The 20,732-nt window shown below is 35.6% G+C and overlaps 1 protein-coding gene across 10 annotated transcripts; it reads right to left on the reverse strand.

The window, feature by feature from the left end:
- Positions 1 to 719: 719 nt before the first annotated feature.
- LOC120073367 (BTB/POZ domain-containing protein) lies at positions 720 to 11,914 on the reverse strand. Of its 10 annotated transcripts, none has more exons than XM_039026176.2 (4): positions 3,378 to 3,474; positions 3,195 to 3,300; positions 2,604 to 2,679; positions 720 to 2,367 (listed from the first exon to the last, which is right to left on the reverse strand). In XM_039026176.2, exons 3-4 carry the CDS (start codon positions 2,613 to 2,615, stop codon positions 1,042 to 1,044), a joined length of 1,338 nt encoding a protein of 445 aa, XP_038882104.1. In that variant the 5' UTR covers positions 2,616 to 2,679; positions 3,195 to 3,300; positions 3,378 to 3,474; the 3' UTR covers positions 720 to 1,041. The 10 variants fall into 10 exon arrangements, with proteins under 10 accessions (XP_038882104.1, XP_038882110.1, XP_038882102.1 ...); XM_039026182.2 differs by having other exon boundaries at positions 720 to 2,340; positions 3,378 to 3,416; XM_039026174.2 differs by lacking the exons at positions 3,195 to 3,300; positions 3,378 to 3,474 and adding an exon at positions 11,727 to 11,914.
- Positions 11,915 to 20,732: the final 8,818 nt, after the last annotated feature.

The following is a 20,732-nucleotide window of genomic DNA, read 5'->3' on the forward strand; positions in this document are numbered from 1 at the left end:
CATTGTATTAAAAAAATATACAAATCACAATAAGAAAATGGGAAGAAATAGGCTTTAACTTTCAAAAAGTAAAAACGAAATAGCTACAAACGAGGCCAAAATTAGTCTTTCAAAAACTTGTTTTTGTTTTTAAATTTTGACTAAGAATTCGACTTTTGTACTTGAGAAAGATGCAAACCATCGTAAGAAAATGAGAGAATATAGACCTAATTTTTTTTTTCAATAAAAGAAATATTTCATTGATAGGTGAAAATAGACTTAATTTCCAAAAACTAAAAAGCAAAAAAACGAAATGGTTACCAAATGGAGTCAAAGAAATTCACCAAGAAAAAAGGAAAAATAAACTTTCATTTGTACCCTAAATGATTTACCATGTTTTCCTCATAGGCTCCCTTTTTTTCTTTTTCATGGAACTAACCCTCCTCTACTGTAGGGTTATATTTCTAGCATTCTATTGCTGTCTCCAAAGCTTACTGAAACACGAGAGTTCGGAATTCCTCCACAACTCAGTAAATCCATATTCAATCTCGTTCCATTTATAAGACACCTCCCTGCTCATCTTGTTTTAATAAAATCTAAACAAGTAATTTGTCATAGCTAGAGCAGTTGAACCAACTCTAATACAGGAGTTCCCAGCAGTTCAAAAGCATTTGATTTCATATGGAACATTCCTAATCATTAGAAACTGAGATCAAAGGATCAGCCATTACCCAACAGAATTGCCGGCCAAACTACAATATAGAATTGCACCTTCCAGTGAGAGCTACATTATAAATACACTTTGATATCAGTGGCTATATGAAGCTAGCTGACTTCTTCACTACCACTTTTTCCCTCTTTTTTCCTTTTTCTCCCTTTTTTTCAATTTGACAAATGCACAATGCCTCCAACTTACTATTTGCAACAGCTAAGACTAAAATTTTACAATAAAACAAAAGGAGAGTCTAACCCAGAAACCTCCACAAAATAATGCTTCCAACCCATGCTCTAACAACTGTGGGTAGAAGGATGATTCACAATATAATTACAGACCATTCGAGTTCAAGCCGAGGGCTGGAAGCTTGCCGCTGTTGTACCAGGGTTATCCCCCACCAGGGATAGCCTCCTCTTCGCCACTTTCGACCTGCGACACCACACTTCAAATGCCTCTGTTAGATCAGGATAACGAATAACATGTTGATTCTGTAACCATTCGGTTATAATCTCTGCTTGCTCCCCTGATGGTAATGCAAGGATGATCGAAACAAATGCCGACTCTAGCAACTCCCAAATATCACTGTCAATTTTATGTTTCAAATCGTCAACACCCTTGTTAGCAAGACTATCGATCAAGGATTTGGTTGTCCTTACAAAAGGAAGCCAAACCTTAACCATGTGAAGCCGTTTTGGCATTGGGAGAATCACTGAGCCATGTTTAATTGCCTCTAAAACCTTTGCTACCACTTCAATAATCCCTATCCTTGTATCAATAACTTCTGATGCTACACTCGCTTGCTCAACAACCCTGACAATCTTATCTGATGCATCAATCCAATTAGAGACGAACTCCTTCATAGTTTCTAACCTTTTCAAAATTCGACACGTCCAAGCTAAATCTGTCAAACAAAAAATGAAAACTTGCATGTTCCTTGCCTTCCCATCCGAGTGTAAAGGATCAAGTACAATGTCTATAACATTGTTAAAAGTTTGTAATAGACTCTTCACACATTCATTTATCTCCAATTTTATTTCAGCATCAGCCATCAATAGTGGAGCATCATCATCTTCAGTTAGCATGTACTCGAGTTGTTCCTGGGCAGAAGGCTTGATATCATTTATGTTAGAAAAGGGGGATGATGTAGCCAATCGAAGAGCAGAAAGAAATATTTGTCTAACAAGAGATGAATTGACTGGTTGAAGACGAGCAAGAATTGGCTCAACTTCTGATCCCATATGAGGTATAACCTTCAAAATTTCCTCTTCCTCATCCTCCTCCCATGGTACTGCTTCCAAGTAATTCACACAAGCACTAATAATATTTTTGCACTCAAGCTCGAAAGCCACACGGAGGATGCCAAGAACAGTTCGAACATCATTCCATAAGTCATCAGTTGGGATATCCTTAATGACATAGAGAAGACGCAGAAGATTTACATGGTAATCAAAGGTTGATTCTAGACAAAAGACATCAACACAGTTTCGCGAGTCGAGAATCTGGCATGTTGGCCAATTCTCTGAAAGACGATCAGCAAAATACTTGCTCTGTTCAGTTAGGATATGGGAGTGACAATATAACCATTCATCTCGACCATCTTTTGTTCTAAGCCTCACAACAACATCACTGGTCAATCGGTCACCAACCTGGCAGCATGATCTAGCTTTATTACTCTGCAGGAGAGAGGAGTTACAGTAAAGAAAACGTGCAATTAAAGGAAAACCATATCTTAGAAGCTAAACTGCAATCAATTGTTTGAAGGATGTGAATCAAGGGGAAGTTGCACGGGGAAGCCAAGTGTCATATGGTGTTCAATCATGGGAATGTCAACATGGCTCTTATAAATGAAGTGAATAATTGAAGACAGATCCCGAGTATAACAATTAACTGCTGTGTATATATAACTTACAGAGTTGTCCATGAAATCATTAAATGCTAATGAGCATGCATTTCATGCATCCTTCGGTGTTCTGTTTAACAAGGGCCTACATTAAACAGAAAGACAAAAATTGCCGGTCATTCAAAACAGAAAATCAAGACTTTCACCAACCTGGAGAAGTTTCCATTTTATACACAGCACGTTAGGAGCAATGAAGAAAAAAGAGAATCCAAAGAACAAAAATCCATTTTTTCTTCAGGATGTGAGAGTGCAGATGAAATTTATCATTTCATGGCTGGAATCAGTTTTATTGATGAAAATTGAAATTTCCATTGTTGAAAAGAAGTTTTCTGCAGATGTGGTGTGGTAGGATAAAATTTAAATCATGGTAGTTTTGGTGCATGCTAAAATATACAAACAAAAATAATTGACAAGAAAGAGAACGATCATTTTCTAGTACTTATTTTTCAAGAAAGACAATGGTTTTATTGATATTTGAAAAGTTATAAATTAAAGACTCCATTAGATGTGAATCTATAAGTTCCCAAAGCAATGAACGCGGCATCTAAAGCATAAACATAATTTGAATAATAATAACAAGAAAACTCTCCAACAAGATACCATCTCATAAAACGAGCAATTGCAAAAATCTTTGGAAAGAGCAGACCAAGAAGCCACATGGAACTTTATCATATGAAATCTTTCCTCCCGATGTAAATTTTTGTTCCTGAAACATAATTCATTCCTTTTAAACCAAATATCCCAACCCACGCATTTAACAATGTTGATCCATGGAACTCTTACTTTTCCTCTTCGGCAGTGACCAAGATATTGATAAAACCCAGCTTGGCCTTCATATCATCAACAATCCTTGGCAAAGCTGGAGAAGATATCTACATGCTACATCTTTGTGGGCAAGTGGGCATGTAGGTGAGATAAATGAGCTTTACTTTGGTCTATCTCAACCTTATTTCAATCAGTCATGATCTTGGGAACGTTATCTATAACTATGATAGGGTTATAAAAAAAACAAACTCATCACTGGTTCCTTTTGACTTATTTTTAATTCAGTATAGGTTTTTTATCCATATTGCTTCACATTTTCCATGAGACAACTCTAAATCCATCTTCTACACTACTTGTGGATATAGCTGGCTTTTTCTTGCTTCTTCAAGTTACTAGGTTGCCCCTAACATACGTGCAGTAAATTCTTGTCAGCCCTAAATGGGAAAATTGATGGGGCTAAGCATCTTCCATAGAGGGGACTCGAGTATTTTTATGCTAGAGGTCACGAGAAATTTGAAAAGAGCACTAAGATTAATTTAACAGGTGATTGGAACCCACAACTTCATTATTGAATCAGAGGACCATCGGCTAGGATTTAAAGTAAGAGAAAGATACACGCTAATGTAAGTTCTGAACTTGAAGGCCCCATCGCCTTTTCTTTTTTTCTTTTCCTTCTTTTCTTTTTCTTTTTTTTTTTTGTTTTTGTTTTTTTTTTGGGAAACGGAAACCCCTATCACCATTGTTAGAATAACAAAAAAGGTGAATGACCAGTTAGGAACCTAGAATGGAGACACTAACTTTGTTATAATATGAATGGATGAGGATAACTTAATGTGCCTTTATGAAAGGGACATTCACAAGATGTAGTAATAACTGCCACCAATCATAGAACCACCCAACTATCCTTAAACAACCTAAGGAGTGAAAATACTATTCTGCCATGTACACTGAAAAATAGACGAGCTGCTTGTTACAAAGGTTTAGTTCAAGGCTCTATACAGGCCCTATCTCATTCCAAAAGAAAGAACGGACGTCCAGCCCATCCTATTTTAGAAGAAAAAGGACAGGGGCCTCCAAATATGTATTGACTATCAAATCCTGAACCAAGGTACACTCCACAACCCTTTCCGAAAATTTAGACTTTGTATGATTATTTCATCAAGTTAGATATAAGATCTAGTTACCAAAATCATCAAAGTGAGAAAAGTAGAAGAGGATGATATTGTAGATCCTTCAAATTCCTCACCATGCCTTATCGAAGAGGTGTTCCAGGAGGACCTCAACAGATTCTGCCTTGAAAATATCATGATCGAGAATCCCACTCTTAGGTACATCAAAATCACTTATGAATAATATAAGTTGATGTGAACATGGATAAATGCTCTTTCACTCAAAAGCACATTAGCTTCCATGATCAAGCCACCAACAAGATGTAAGGCCTCAAATAACATACACCTATAAAAGAAGGGGAAAAAAGGGAAATGTCAAAACATCCAATGAGGATCAAGGAAAGAATGTGGGAGAAAAAATGGAGGGGACCACGAGTGTGTATGGGAGAAAAGAGGGAGGGGACCACGAAGTTGTTACAAAAAGGTAGGGGGGTCAGACTGAAGGGGCAGGAAAGGATTTTGCTAAAAGTGAGTGAACTTTTAGGTAGGAGAGAAGGCCAGCTCTTTCTAAGGTGCTGGAAATTTTCCTTCTTGTGTTTTCTTCTTTTGGGGAAGAAGGGGAGGTCATTTTGAGAGGAGAGTTTTGCTCTATTTTGGGGAAGGGTCAGAGAGATTGTCGAAGGCTTGTAAGGAAGGGATATTGTCGAAGAACTCATACATAAATAAGAACAAGGAAAGAGAAGTGCATTATCGATCCATCTTCTTCTTGTCTCTGTTTTTCTTTTTCTTTGGTTTTGTTCTGTTTGTTGCTCTGTTATTGGGCTTGCAGGAAAGAAGACCTTACAAGTGGTATCAAAGCCTGCTTCATCCTGGGGCGTACACGAGCGATGGCTCAGAAACAAGTAGAAGAAGGGCTTGAAAAAAATGAGAATGAGGTATCGGAGATGAAAGAGATGCTGCTGGGTTTATGCAAGAACATCAAGAAGTTAACAGAGAAGATGAGAGAAAGCAATGCGGCTCAAAAGCCTAAGGAATCGGGCGCTTCTGATGGGAGGAAGATGAAAATGAAAGGAAAAACTGACGAATCAGAGTCGACCCCCAGCAATGGAGGAGGGGGATCCAATAAAAGCAAGTACAAGAGGCTGGAAATACCCGTTTTTGCTGGTGAGAACCCTAAATCCTGGATGTACAGGGCAGAGCATTACTTCGAGATCCACGAACTATCTGATCAAGAGAAGGTCAAGGTTGCTGTCATCAGTTTTGGGCCGGAGGAAGTGGACTGGTTTCGATGGAGCCACAACTAGAGACCTATTAGAACATGGGAGGAACTAAAAAAGAGGATGTTCGAGTACTATAGACCTACTGAAGATGGGAGTTTAGGCACGAGATTGTTGAGAATAAAGCAAGAAGAGACTTATGCAGAGTATGTGAAGAAATTTGTCACATATTCAGCAACCCTACCCGACCTGGTTGAAGAAGTTCTCCGAGACGCATTTGTAACTGGGCTGGAACCAACCTTGAGGGCCGAAGTGATTAGCAGAAAACCAACCACACTGGAGGAATGTATGTATGAAGCCCAACTAGTGAGTGAGCCCTGAAGATAGCATTAGCAGACCTCGGAGTTGTTGGGTCGTGCAAGAAGGAAGGCCCAGGCAAAGAAAATCTGACTCTGAAGAGCGTGGAGACACAAGGAACGAAAAGGATTACCCTACTAGTGAAGAACAACTTTGTGAAGAATGAGCCATGCATGAAAAGACTGTCGGACAGTGAGTTTCGCGAACGGTTGGATAAGGGACTATGCTTTCGTTGTAATGAGAAATACAGCCCAAGCCATTGGTGCAAGCTGAAAGAGAACCGGGAACTGATGTTATTCATCACCAATGATAACGAAGAACTTGATCTAGAATAGGAGGGAAAAGGGGAACCGCCGGAAGAAGAAGAAACAGAGGAAACGGCCAAAATTGCTTTGAGATCGATATATGGCCTATCAGCCAGGGGGACGATGAAGCTAAGAGGGAAAATGAAGGGAGAAGAGGTACTAGTGCTGATTGACTGTGGAGCCACACACAATTTTGTGCATAAAAGGTTAGGGAACGGACTAAAAATACCAATGAATAAGAAGAACTTCTCTGTCGTCATTGGAAATGGGGATGCTATAAAAGGGAAAGGGATCTGCAAGGCGATTAATCTTGAACTACCCAACCTCAATGTGAAGGCCGATTTTCTTGCGATTGATTTAGGACAAACGGACGTGGTTCTAGGGATGCCTTGGTTATGTACAACGGGATTCATGGGAGTACATTGGCCATCTTTAACTATGTCATTTATGGCAGGGAATTCGCAAGTCATTTTGAAGGGTGATCCATCCCTAACCAAGGCAGAGGTTTCCCTCAAGACTCTCACAACATCATGGGAAGAGGATGACCAAGGCTTCTTGGTAGAGTTTCAAAACTATGAGTATGACAGTGATGAAAAGAAGGAAGGGAAAGAGGAGCTCGAAGAGGCAGAAGAACTTCCACTTATGATCAGAGCTCTAATCGAAGAAAATCAAGACATATTTGAGGAGATAAAGGCTTTACCACCTAAAAGGGCTGTAGACCATCGCATTTTGACAAGCACGGATCAGAAACCAATCAATGTAAGACCATATAAGTATGGCCACTGCCAGAAGGAAGAAATTGAGAAGTTGGTGGAGGAAATGTTGAAGGCAGGGATCATCCGGCCAAGTCATAGCCCCTATTCCAACCCAGTCCTACTAGTGAAGAAGAAAGATGGGGGATGGAGGATGGAGGTTTTGTGTGGATTAGAGGAAATTAAATCAAACAATAGCGGCTGACAAGTTTCCTATACCGGTCATTAAAGAGCTGTTGGATGAATTACATGGGTCAACAGTCTACTCTAAGTTAGATTTGAGGTCAAGGTACCACCAAATCAGGATGAATGAGAAGGACATTGAGAAAACAGCTTTCCGAACGCATGAAGGCCACTATGAATTTCTTGTCATGCCGTTTGGACTCACAAATGCACCAGGCACTTTTCAATCATTGATGAACCAGGTTTTTCGTCCTTTCCTACGTAAATTTGTACTTGTTTTCTTTGATGACATATTGGTGTACAGCCCTGACTTATCAACACATGAAACACACTTGGGAGTGGTCTTCAATGTGCTTCGTGATCACAAGCTGTATGCAAACCAGAAAAAATGCACCTTCTGTCAGGTGAGAATACAATATTTGGGCCACTGGATATCAGCGAATGGAGTAGAAGTTGATGGGAAGGTTAGAGTTATGAGGGAGTGGCCACAACCTCAGAATGTGTCCGAGTTAAGAGGATTTTTGGGGCTCACGGGGTACTATCGACGCTTTGTGCAAGGGTATGGGAATATAGCAGGCTCTCTTACCAAACTTCTCCAGAAAACTGCATTTAAATGGAGTGAAGAAGCCAATCAGGCCTTTATGAATCTGAAGCAAGCCATGGTCACGGCCCCTGTACTAGCTCTCCCAGACTTCTCAAAAGGATTTGTGATTGAAACGGATGCATCAAGAACTGGTTTAGGGATTGTTCTTTCCCAAGACTCGAAACATATAGCCTACTTCAGTCAGAAATTATCAGCAAGGGCCCAAGGGAAGTCGATTTATGAAAAAGAACTGATGGCAGTAGTGCTAGCAGTAGAAAAATGGAGACTATCTCTTGGGAAGCAAGTTCACCGTGATTTCAGACTAGAAGGCTTTGAAATTTTTTATAGAACAGCGAGAAGTACAACCCCAATTCCAACGGTGGTTAACCAAACTGCTTGGTTATAATTTTGAGATTCTATATCAACCGGGGTTGCAAAATAAAGCTGCAGATGCCCTGTCAAGAGTGAGAGAACAAGGGGAATTGTGTACACTATCAGCACCTACTGTTATAGATATTGAAGTTGTTTTGAAAGAAGTAGAGGAAGATGAGGAATTACAGAAAATCATCACCATTTTGAAGGAAGATTCAAAAGGAATGCCGAGATATAAATGACAACATGACCGTTTAACCTACAAAGACAGGTTAGTACTATAAAAAACATCGAGTTTAATCCCTGCACTGCTGCAAACATTCCATGATTCAGTGTTAGGGGGACACTCGGGGTTCTTGAGAATGTACAAAAGAATGAGTGGAGAGCTATACTGGCAAGGAATGAAGACTGATGTAAAGAAATACGTGGAGGGATGCGAAATATGCCAAAGGAACAAGTTTGAGACCCTCACACCAGCAGGCTTACTTCAACCCCTCCCGATTCCAAACATGATATTGGAAGATTGGAGCATGGATACTTCGTGGAAGGATTACCAAAGGCAGAAGGATATGATGCTATAATGGTGGTGGTAGACCGATTGAGTAAGTATGCTCACTCCACCCCTCTCAAACACCCCTTTTCAGCAAAACAAGTTGTTGAGATATTCATTAAGGAAGTAGTAAAACACCATGGAGTACCCGTGTCCATTCTAACCGATCGAGACAAAATTTTTGTGAGCAATTTTTGAAAGGAGATGTTCACAATGATGGGGACAAAACTTAAAAGAAGTACATCATTCCATCCACAAACTGACGGACAAACAGAGATGCTTGGAGACTTATTTGCGTTGTTTTTGTAATGAGCAACCGAAGAAGTGGAATAAATGGATAGCTTGGGCAGAATTATGGTACAACACAACCTTTCATATTTCCATTAAAGCCACCCCCTTCCAGGGGGTTTATGGGAGACCACCACCACCCTTAATAAGCTATGGGGACAGGAGAACATTCAATAATACTGTGGAACAATAGTTACAAGAGAGGGACTTAGCACTCAATGCCTTGAAGGAAAATTTGGCTATAGCCCAGAATAGAATGAAAAAGAAAGTCGATAAACATAGGAGAGAATTGAAATTCGAGGTGGGAGAAGAAGTATACTTGAAACTGAGACCGTACCGACAGAAGACATTGGCTAAAAAAAGAAGCAAAAAGCTAGCACCGAGGTTCTATGGGCCTTATAAAATAATTGATCGAGTGGGAGAGGTAGATTACAGGTTGAGTTTGCCACCAGAAGCTGAAATACATAATGTCTTCCATATTTCTCAACTCAAGAAGAAGCTCGGACAAGGTCAGCAGATCCAACAACACCCTTCCAGGTTGACTGGAGAGTTTGAACTACAGACTGCACCTGAGACTGTTCTGGGGGTAAGATGGAATGGAGACATGGCAACACACGAGTGGTTGGTCAAATGGAAGGGGATGTCCGAAAATGAAGCAACCTGGGAAGATGTGCGTGTACTAAATCAGCAAATTCCCTCATTTCAACCTTGAGGACAAGGTTCATTTTGAGAAGGGGGTATTGTAAGGCCTCAAATAATATACACCTATAAAAGAAGGGGTAAAAAGGGAAATGTCAAAACATCCAATGAGGATCAAGGAAAGAATGTGGGAGAAAAGATGGAGGGGACTACGAGTGTGTATGGGAGAAAAGAGGGAGGGGACCACGAAGTTGTTACAAAAAGGCAAGGGGGTCAGACTAAAGGGGCAGGAAAGGATTTTGCTAAAAGTGAGTGAACTTTTAGGTAGGAGAGAAGGCCAGCTCTCTTTAAGGTGCTGGGAATTTTCCTTGTTGTGTTTTCTTCTTTTGGGGAAGCAGGGGAGGTCATTTTGAGAGGAGAGTTTTGCTCTATTTTGGGGAAGGGTCAAAGAGATTGTTGAAGGCTTGTAAGGAAGGGATATTGTCGAAGAACTCATACATAAATAAGAACAAGGAAAGAGAAGTGCATTATCGATCCATCTTCTTCTTGTCTCTGTTTTTCTTTTTCTTTGGTTTTGTTCTGTTTGTTGCTCTGTTATTGGGCTTGCAGGAAAGAAGACCTTACACAAGACTAGGTTCTAGAATGGCTACTAAAAAGTTGGCCCTACTGAGAAAATAACTAGACGAGTTCTTTGCTGTAGGGATTGTGGTCAGGCAATTTAAGAAAGAAAAACAAGGTGCTGGTTCCTAAATGGCATGGAAGTTTTCTTTGGAAGATGATAGTCTACGACACAAGGTTATTGTGAGTAAAAAATAAAAATACCAAAATTTTGAAGGGTTGGTTCACTCTCAGACTCTCAGTTCGACCTGGCAAAGTAAAGTTGGACTTAGAAGTGTAAAAGGTGCCCTTTGGACTTTGTTTCTGGCTGCTAGGTTGAAGCGCGTGCCTGAAAACATCAAAGCAGGTCCTCAACCTTAAAGTTATCATCCTCATCCATTTATATTATAACAAATCAAAAAGACTATGCTTTGGAATTGATCAGACACCAAATATTAGCTTCTAGAAAACATCAAAGCAGGTCATCAACCTCCATTGACTAAATTTCTAACTTCCTAATTGGCTAATTCTACCAACCACTTGTCACTGTAAAATGAATTCAGTGGCTAATTGTTGGAATGAAGAGGTTGGCTCATGCAATTTTCACCAAGGAAACGGATAAAAGGACGGAGTTTCTGAATGAACTTGTCTTCCTATTCCGGGTAGCTAGATTGGATGCCCAATTTGCAGGAAGATAGGATATGGACTTTGATGCATCCTTTCAACTAAATCAATGATCTAAAATTGTTAACTTCGTGTGCAGTCATTGCTTCGTAATCAATATGTTATCAAAAAGAGGAATCTGCATTTCTATTTGCTACTAAATTGATGCTACCTTTCTAACAATAGGAGAGAAGAGTTGAACCGTCACTTCCTTAGGTGCAAGCCAACTTAAGTGTGCTGGTTGAACTTAAAGGAGGAGAGTTCAATAATCTCTGTTAAGGCTTAAGGACTTGTTTTGAATGAAAATTTATATCTGCAATGGTAGAGGTGCTGAAGTAGATTCTACATCTTCCAACATTTTCTTTTCCAAAATTATCCTACTATTTTCAAACTAAATAGCACAGAATAATCCAACACCCACGAATCAAAAGGACCAAGTAAATGGAGATCAACACAACTGCTATAACATAGCAAAACAAAAACAACAAGGAGACGACACAAAATAGAAACAACAAGTATATGAATACTCGATGAACTAATCTCTCACAGCAATGCACCATTTCACAACATAATTGACAACAACATCCAGTTAACAAGCATTAAACGAATAAAACTCCTAGTTCATGATTCGATAACAGAGCCAATGGATTGAAGAGAAAAACAAGGAACACCAAAGCAACACGAAGAACAGTGAGAAAACTGAAGTTGGATCTAATCAAACTGAAGAAACAAGGAATTGGATATGAGTTTACCATTGATGAGAAGCAAACAGAGAGATTGATGAAGGAGAAGAGAGCTCCGATTTAGAGTTCAAAGAACGGAACGGAAACTAGAAGGCTCTCTCTCTCGGCGCTCAGCCGATCAGCTTTGTCTGAGTTGTGGGCCACGCCGGTGACGTGGTTCTCAATGGAAAAGGGTCCTCTCATTTCGTGTAAATTTCGAAAAATATGTTGATAAAAACCTAAATAAAAATAAATTTGGTCCTTGATTTGAAAAAAATTAGAGTTGTTCCTATAGTTTTGAAAAATTATAATTGTCTTTTTTTTAAGTATAATAATTGAGATTCAACCTTTGAATTCTAGAGATGGAGTTCATGCTAATACACCGTTTATATGTTTCGATAAAAATTTTATAAATAGTCTCTCATGTAGGAACTATTTATTAGGTTCTTATTAAGTCATAGGAGTAAATTATAGTTTCTTTGAAATTGTACTAAATTTACAATTTAACCTAAATAAATCGTACAAAATAATAATGAATTTTGGTGTAGGTTTAATTGATGCTCAAAATGTTGATGTAGACAAAAATGTTAATGAAAATATGGTCAACGACATCGATAGGTATTTATGAACAAATTTATATATATATATATATATATATATATATATATATATATATATATATATATATATATAAAAGTAAATTACTTAAATTAACAATAAATGTTTTATGTTTTTCAAGTTAAAAGGTTTATTATGCATTACTAACATTTTGTTGCTTATTTTTAGTGTTTTATTATTATTTTTTTATGGTATAATGAAAATGTTGTGTACCCCTCACATGAATGTAGAACTCATGGAAAAGACATTTTGATGAAAATTTAATACCATGATTTTATTTATGTGTTTAGACTTCAGAAGATTGAAACTCTAATTTCAAGAAAAATAATACATGTCAATTACCACTGAGCTAAACTCACTTTGACAATTTTTCTTTTGTTTTTTTAATTTTTGAACATTGACATTGTTCAAAGAAAATGCAATTTTCTTTTGTTAAAATAAATTATAAAAATTGATGTAGCATATGGTGGAAAAAATTAGAAGGAATAAGTTATATTATCTACAATGATATAGAATATTAAGTTTGTCGTTATTATTTATTTCATCACATAAATATGTTGCTAAAATATTTATATAATCAATTTATCATTATTACATTAATTTACTTAAATGATATTATAAATGATGACAAATATGTATTTCGATGTTAATTATCGTGTTAATTTTAAAAAAATTTCATTCCATTTTTTTGGGATAAATGTCAAATTTTACTGGGAAATGGAAGTTCGCATAGTTGAAACTTATCCTAGATTTCATGAGTTCGCATAGTTGAAACTTGTCCTAGATTTCATGAGTATTTTGGATAATTTAACATAGAAATAAAAACCCCATTAAGTTTAAAAATTGTGGAATGGTAAAATCATACCAGAAATATCTTCTAAATTTTCATAAATTTTCGAGAGTTTTAACTTTTACCCTTAAACTTTAAAATAGCTCAAAATCACATAAAATAAAAATTATGTTTTTTCAAGAATCCACTAACAATAAAAGCTCACGTATTTCTTCCAAAATAAGTATAAAAAAACAGAGAAAGATGAATGGATAAAAACCCGTCAAGATTTAATTAAAAAAATAGTATGAAATTGATTATTGCATCTCTCTCTTTAATTAACATCATTAAAAATCCGATGATCCAAAAAAACCGACCAATCCAATCCAATCCGCATAGTTTGGATTGGATTATCAACTCATTTGGGTTTGGTTTGGTTGGGTTCAAATAAAGAAAATTTTATGGGTTGGGTTGGTTCATGAAGTTCACCTAATATAACCTAAACTAACCCGAACCAACCCAAATTTATTATTAACTTTAAAATATATTTTTTTTTGTTACTTATAACACAATTATTTATACATATATTGATTTTAATTTTATTTAATTCCAATATTTTTTGAATAATTTATTCTTCAACAACTCTTAAAACTAATTTTTTGCACTTTAGAAAGAAAATTTTCCCTATATAAATTGAAATTGAGTTGTTAATCTTAAGTCAATATATGAAAATAATTAAATTAGATTTTTACATATTTACGTTTTGCTTCTTTTTAGAATAAACTTTTAAATAAATTGTCCGATTAACCCGAATCAACCCAACCCAAATATTTCATGGTTGGGTTGGGTTGGGTTCATTTTTTAATAAGAGTTGTTTGGGTTAAAGAAATTTACAATCTAAACAATTTAGTTGGGTCTAAAAGGTCTTTCAACCCAACCCAACCCAACCCAACTCATGAACAACCATTGTAAATAAGAGCTATACATGTGTAAAAGTTACATATTAACGGTTCTAAAACAAAATTCAACTAAGATTTAAATTGATCTATTAATGTTTAAAAATTAAATTGACACAATTATTGATGGAAAATCATTTCAGATGGTAAAACTGTTAAAAATATTTACAAGATATAGCAAAATTTTAGAACTATCAATGATAAACACTAATAGACTACTATTTTATCATTGATAATTCTAAAATTTTATTATCTTTTATAAATATTTTAGTTCATTTTTCTATATTTGAAAACAACTCATTAAATTTTTTTCTTCCCTTAACCGAGCACAATTTAGTGGACTAGGTACATACTACAAAACTATAAAGTCAAATTAACACCAATTTCAATTTTGAGGAAAAAAAATAAAGTCCTCAATCCTATATTTTGTATCTATTAGTTTACCCATGCGATGTGTTTGAAATTATAGTTTATTTAAGTACATATAAAGAAAAAAGTATAAAAAGTTTATAATTAATATATCAACACCACCCATTATTTTGGATAAAGTTCAAGAATAATGTAATTTTTAAAAATAATGACAAAAATGGAGGAAATAAATTTCAAAAGTAGGATTGAAAGGAAAGTATTGACAGAAGTAGAGTAATTTCAGTGTGTGAAAAAATCGTGTACTCGGTACACGATTATTGTTTAATCCAATCATCACCGCGTGGATGCTAAATGGTTGTCATGTCAACCACGTGGACTTGGTTCAAATGAGGATCAAACTCGTGGACCTCGTCCATGATTTTAATGTTTTTTTTTTTGTTTTTTTTTTATGATTTTGATTGTTTTTCTTAAAAAAAATATTATCTTACAATTTTCTTCCTTATTTGTTTTGTTCTTGATCTTTTATATCATACTCATTTACTAGATTTAGTGTCTCATGATAAAATGTAATCTCATTAGTCGTTCTTTTATTTCAAGATAGAAGTTAACATGAAGCAAATAATTTGAATTACAAGTCACTCAAATTTCCACATGGTGATCGTCTTCGTGTGCCTCTAGATTAGCTTTGCTTTGTTGTCGTTGTTGTCTATAACAAATACTTCTTCAATCAATGTCAGCAACATTGAATCATCTTGTCTGCTGAATAATGTTTTCTACATTTACTAAGGTTTGGTTACACATTAAACCCAACTCTGGTAAATTGTGTTATATTGAATACTGTTGTACATCTTGGACAAGATTATTCTATAAGATGAAAAAAAATTAATACTAAATAATGTTTATATCATACATTTGGGAAACATAAGATAATAAAATTCTTACCATGTAATAATAGTAAGTGTCATCAGGTGTGATAAATCGTCTCGTGATTGAATCGTACCAAAAAAATAGTCATTTGATACAACTGGTCCATTTGTTATTTCTTCTTCTGCACAACAATCATGACGTGCACACTAGTATAATATATATTCAACATGAATTCAACACCAGTCTTGGGTGTGCTTAACTTTCAAATCAATCTAGTGTAGTGCCAGAAATGTATAGTGGGCATACTCCTTTAAAAGCAAGCATCTCTTGTCAATCGGATAGGAGCCTCCCTAAATTCAAAAAAGGGACTGTTGGGATTGAGCTTTCCTTTTTGGAAGCTCGCTCCGGCCGCATCGACCCGGTTACCTTCGTCACCGTCGGTTCCTCAGTCACGATCAGAATGAAAGGTAGTTCGCTGGGACTGTCTTTTGCTGCAAGCAACCTTGGCCTCTTGGCAGGAGGTTCGCGGATTTAGCTTGAGTAATTTGAATTCTTGGCTAAACAAGAGAAATGGATAATGATGATATCGTTTATCGCAAACCAAACTGTCTCAACACATGATCTGATTGATGTCACCCTACTATATGGAAGTATATAATAGAGCTAACAGTTAACCCAATGTCTTGACCATCATGATAATAATTAGGCAGTAATGACCAAATATCTTGCATTTATAATGTCCAATTAATCTGGGAAAAAAATAATTAGACACCCAAGAAGTCTGTAATATTCATTTGTTACCTGATTGTGTATCAGTTGGTCAAATATTTGTCGGTATACTAACAACATATCTGTTGACTGTTCAAAGGCAGCTAATACATCACTCTATCTATTTTTTTTTTAATTAATTATTCTATAACATAAAATGATAATGGAATAAATATATAAATAAAATACTACATGGCACTAAATGGATGATGATTTGGGGCCTGTAATTGAACTTGTGGTGCTATAATGTTAAATCTTTCATAAGCCCATACTTGTAGCTATATTAGTGACCCCGCTATTTCCAAAGCTTGTGCAATAGTAACCTGATATAGTTCTTTATAAAGTCATGCAAGACAGGCACCACCCACAGTACATACCAGCATGCTCGAGGTCAGCCAGCAGTGGAAGAAACATAAGATGTACTAGAGTGTTTGACTTGTCAGCGAATAAAAATCCTCCAATAAGCTGCATAATGTATACTCGTGCATACCTCTGTACGCTGCTACCATTGGCATCGGGAGACAGCTCTGAAAATTGGAACGCTAACTATAGGATACTTAATCTTGAGCCTTTCAAATCATTTGGTCTAATGCCCAAAAGATCGTCACAAATAGTTTTCAATCATGTTGCAATGAACATGTCACAGGTTCTCCGTTCACTTGTAATCCAAACTGAATTGCAACATCCTGCAACGTACTTGTGCATTCTCCACAAGGCATGTGAAATGTGTGAGTTTTTGGATAAAAAAGGATAGTGTGTTGTGCAAATGTCTCCCTTCTCTGATGGCCTAAAACTTCAATAGAAGAATTATCCCATATCGATTGTGAACGATGAGTATTTTGTTGATATAGTTGCACAAGATTAGAAGGACCATGATCCATGATGCACAAACACTCAAAAAAATATAAACACATATTAATATAGTCAATTCCATAACAAAGTAACAAAATCCATTACATAACAATTTCAGTTATATAAAAAAAATCCATTCCATAGCAAATTCAATTACACAACAAAATCCATTACAAAACAAAATCATCAATGGTCAGAAGAGGAAGCACCTAATGTATGTTGTGGATAAGTAGGCTTGTTATGTCCTTCTCCCTTGCAAATTGTACATCAAACTTTTTGGTTAACCTCTCTCCAATCTATTTCATTATGAATTTACATGCTTTTTAGTTGACCTTGTTCTTTTACTAGGTTTGCATTTGGATGAACTTCTATAAATGGTAGTTCTGGTCAATAATTTGGGTGTTGTATGGGATGGAAATGACCTTCATAACATCGCTTGAAATGAGACAATTTGTAACATTCATCAATAAGAGGTAAGTGTGTCAAACACATGTAATTACAACTGCAATTACATGAAGCATGGGATATTGAATGATTGTCATTTATTACAAGAACAAGCCCCATCTTTCAAGCTTACAACTTGTGTGTGTTTGACTTTGTAGGAAGAAATCATACCTATGCCAGTTTGTACTTCAAAATTTAGGGTTTTCCTATCAATAGATGTCACTGTATGTGCAGATTCTTATTTTTCCCTCCTCTTAAGCTTTCTCATGACGTATTCTATATATATATATATATATATATCCCCATGACTGAGTGCATCGCTTATCTCTTGTCTTCGACATTCAAAATAAAGTATTGTACGATAGAATGTTAGCCTAACAAAAGAAGTAATCGGTAACATTCTAGCACCTTTTAAAACCCCATTCATACATTCAACTGTATTACTTGTCATCCACCCATAGTGGTACCTATCGTCATGTGATTGTGTCCATTTTTTCATGTCAATATAAATAAATAAACACCAAATATTTTAGTTACTTCGATTTGTATTTCATATTGAAATTACTAGCAATATGACAAAGACAATATTGATGGTATGCTTTAGGTTCACTCCAACCTATTTCCTCATTGTTAATTGCAACAAGAATTCCTTTATGTCTATCAGAAATCAAGCAAATACCATCTCATTTAGTAACATATTCACGCAATACCCACAGAAACCATGACCAATTGGACGAGTTTTCTCCTTCAACAATAGCAAAATCAAGGAAAATATATGTATGTTTGCATTGATATATAAGGCGGTCAATAATTTCCCTTTATACTTTTCGTAGAGATGAGTTTCATCAATCTGAATTAATGACCTATAATATTTGAACCATTCTCTTGCATAACTAAAGGACCAGAAAACTGGACAAAAAGTAGTCGTACCTGATGTTAGGGTTGATGCCCTAAATCTCGTGGTTTTGTAGTTTGTAATTGTATTGTAGACATTTCATTTATCTAATAAAATAGGAAAAGTTTTATTTGACATTTAGTTGCATTAACCCAAAAAAACCAATAAACTAAGATCTATGGTTATCTTCTGTAACTTAAACATGTATGTAGAGACATGTAGATGGATCATGTTTAAGTGATAACCTAAACGGTCTGTATAGATGGATAAGATTGGGTATCTTATCCTGGTGACACTACAAATACGACTCGTTTTGTAGTTATTATAATTGTTGTAAAGTGCTACAAATGATTTGATCCTGATCATTCATGTGGAGATATATGGAAGAATGGGGGTATTCTATACAGATAATTTGTATAAGATAAGATCATGAAATAAATAGTCTCTCTATATAACACCTAGAGACTTACATTTCATTAGGATGACCATAGGTGACTTGACTTAAATCCTAAATGAGTTGTGAACTTCTGCCTATGAAGGTGGTCCTTTGATTTCTATGGGTAAGAGTGGCCAATTTCACCAACTCAATATATCCATCATTTTGGGGATTCGTCTGATTGGGGAGCTAGGAACACAGCTTCACAAGAAAGAATTCACTAATTCTCTATTCTTAGGGTAAGTAGAGAAATTGCTACTTTAAAGTTGATTCCGAGGCTTGAACAATGTGGCGCCACACCCTCTTCTGACTCGTGAGGGATTTGGTTATAGTTGGACTATAACTTATTGTTCATTAGAGGGATCAATGGTACTTAAGGAGTTAGATATAACTACAAGGGAAAAATGGTAATTTTGGTCCAAATGTACTTACAAGCAATTTATGAAGGGTCAATGCACTGTCAATTGATTATATCCAATGGACACAGAAATATATCTATAATACAAAGAGTATAGTTGTTCGTCTTTAGTAGAGTGACCGACAATTAATGAAAGTTGTTCAATTCAATTAAATAATTCAATTAATTAATCAAATACCATTGGAGCTTCAATTTATAGGTCCATAAGGTCCCCTCGTTAGCTCAATTGGGATTAATAAAAATCGAATTAATTTGGATTCATTTGAATTGTTCAAATTAATAAAAAAAATGAATTATATAAGATATAATTAATATAATGTATATGATACATCATAATATAAAGTCTTATTTGAGAGAAAAATAAGTATTCAAATATGATTCAAATATTAATATGCATTTGATTCATATTTAATACTATAGGTTAAGTGAGAAAATATTAAACTATAAGTTACATTATATATGATATAATATAAACTATAGGTTATTGTTATAGTAGGTATAATATATGGTTTTAATATGTGTGTATATATAATCAATAAAGTGAAAATTATTTTTTAATTAATTAATTCAATTATTAGGGAGTCATTATTTTCTCTTTAGTAACATGTGGAAGACTAAGAGGGATGATTTTTCATCTTCTTTTTGCACTCTCATATAACATAAAAATGAGTAGATTTTATTTTTGGGCTGTGATGAGATCTTTTACTCTTTCTCAAATCAAGAGCATTCATCCCATTCTAAATTAATCTTGAAGCTCATAAATTCTCAACGATTCTCTGCTCGAGAATACCGAGGTTTCTGCATGGTATTGTCTGATTGATTGGGAAATTTGCTGCATTTTGTGTTGTTCATGAATTCGAAAGGAATTTGAAGAGTTCATGATTTTGAGAGGAACATAGAGTTTTTTAGTCTTCAAGGGTATGTGATCCCCGGATCTCTTCTTCCTCTTTAATTTCTATAAAAAAGCATGCTTATTAGATTATGTATATATCATTTCTGTCCTCTGTGTTTTTTGTATGTTCTATAAAATTATAACTGGGACACAATCGCTTCCACAATGGGTATTCGTGTATCCTTTCAATTGGTATCAGAATGTAGTGTTTTGAATCCCATTTTTAATTTTCAAAAATAGAATTTAGAGTAATGGTGGGATTTTGATTCTGCATAAATGTATGTTCAATGTGGTTTGCTCGTTTGAACGTTTTCGAGATTGGTTTTAGATTTTCTGTCGTTTAATTTTGATTCGATATGTAAAGGGACTGTTGTTTTGGGCATAAACTTTTGTTATCAAGTCTGTAATTCTTAGTTCGAGTTGTTCATAATATTTTTCCAGCTTCACTTTGGTGGAAAACGAAGCAAAATTAAAGAATTGTGGATGAGCCTAAGCCTGGAGCGTAATTACGCTTGCCATACGCTGCAAGCACAAGCATTGCGGCACTCCACACGTGAAGGCGTGCGTTTCAACGGTTCAACTACTGGTGCAACGGTTCATGTTCCAAGCAGTTTTTTCTTTTATTTATGATTACTAAATGTAATAATTATGTATTTAATTACTTTTTTTTAATGAAATTAATATAATTATTATATTAATTTAATTAAATATTTAGGAAGCCAAACCCGGTCCAAATTGATGCTTTTAAATTA

Source organism: Benincasa hispida, chromosome 3 (genome assembly GCF_027475165.1).
Source record: "Benincasa hispida cultivar pf3 chromosome 3, pf3_genome.v1.1, whole genome shotgun sequence".
Classification (NCBI taxonomy): domain Eukaryota; kingdom Viridiplantae; phylum Streptophyta; class Magnoliopsida; order Cucurbitales; family Cucurbitaceae; genus Benincasa; species Benincasa hispida.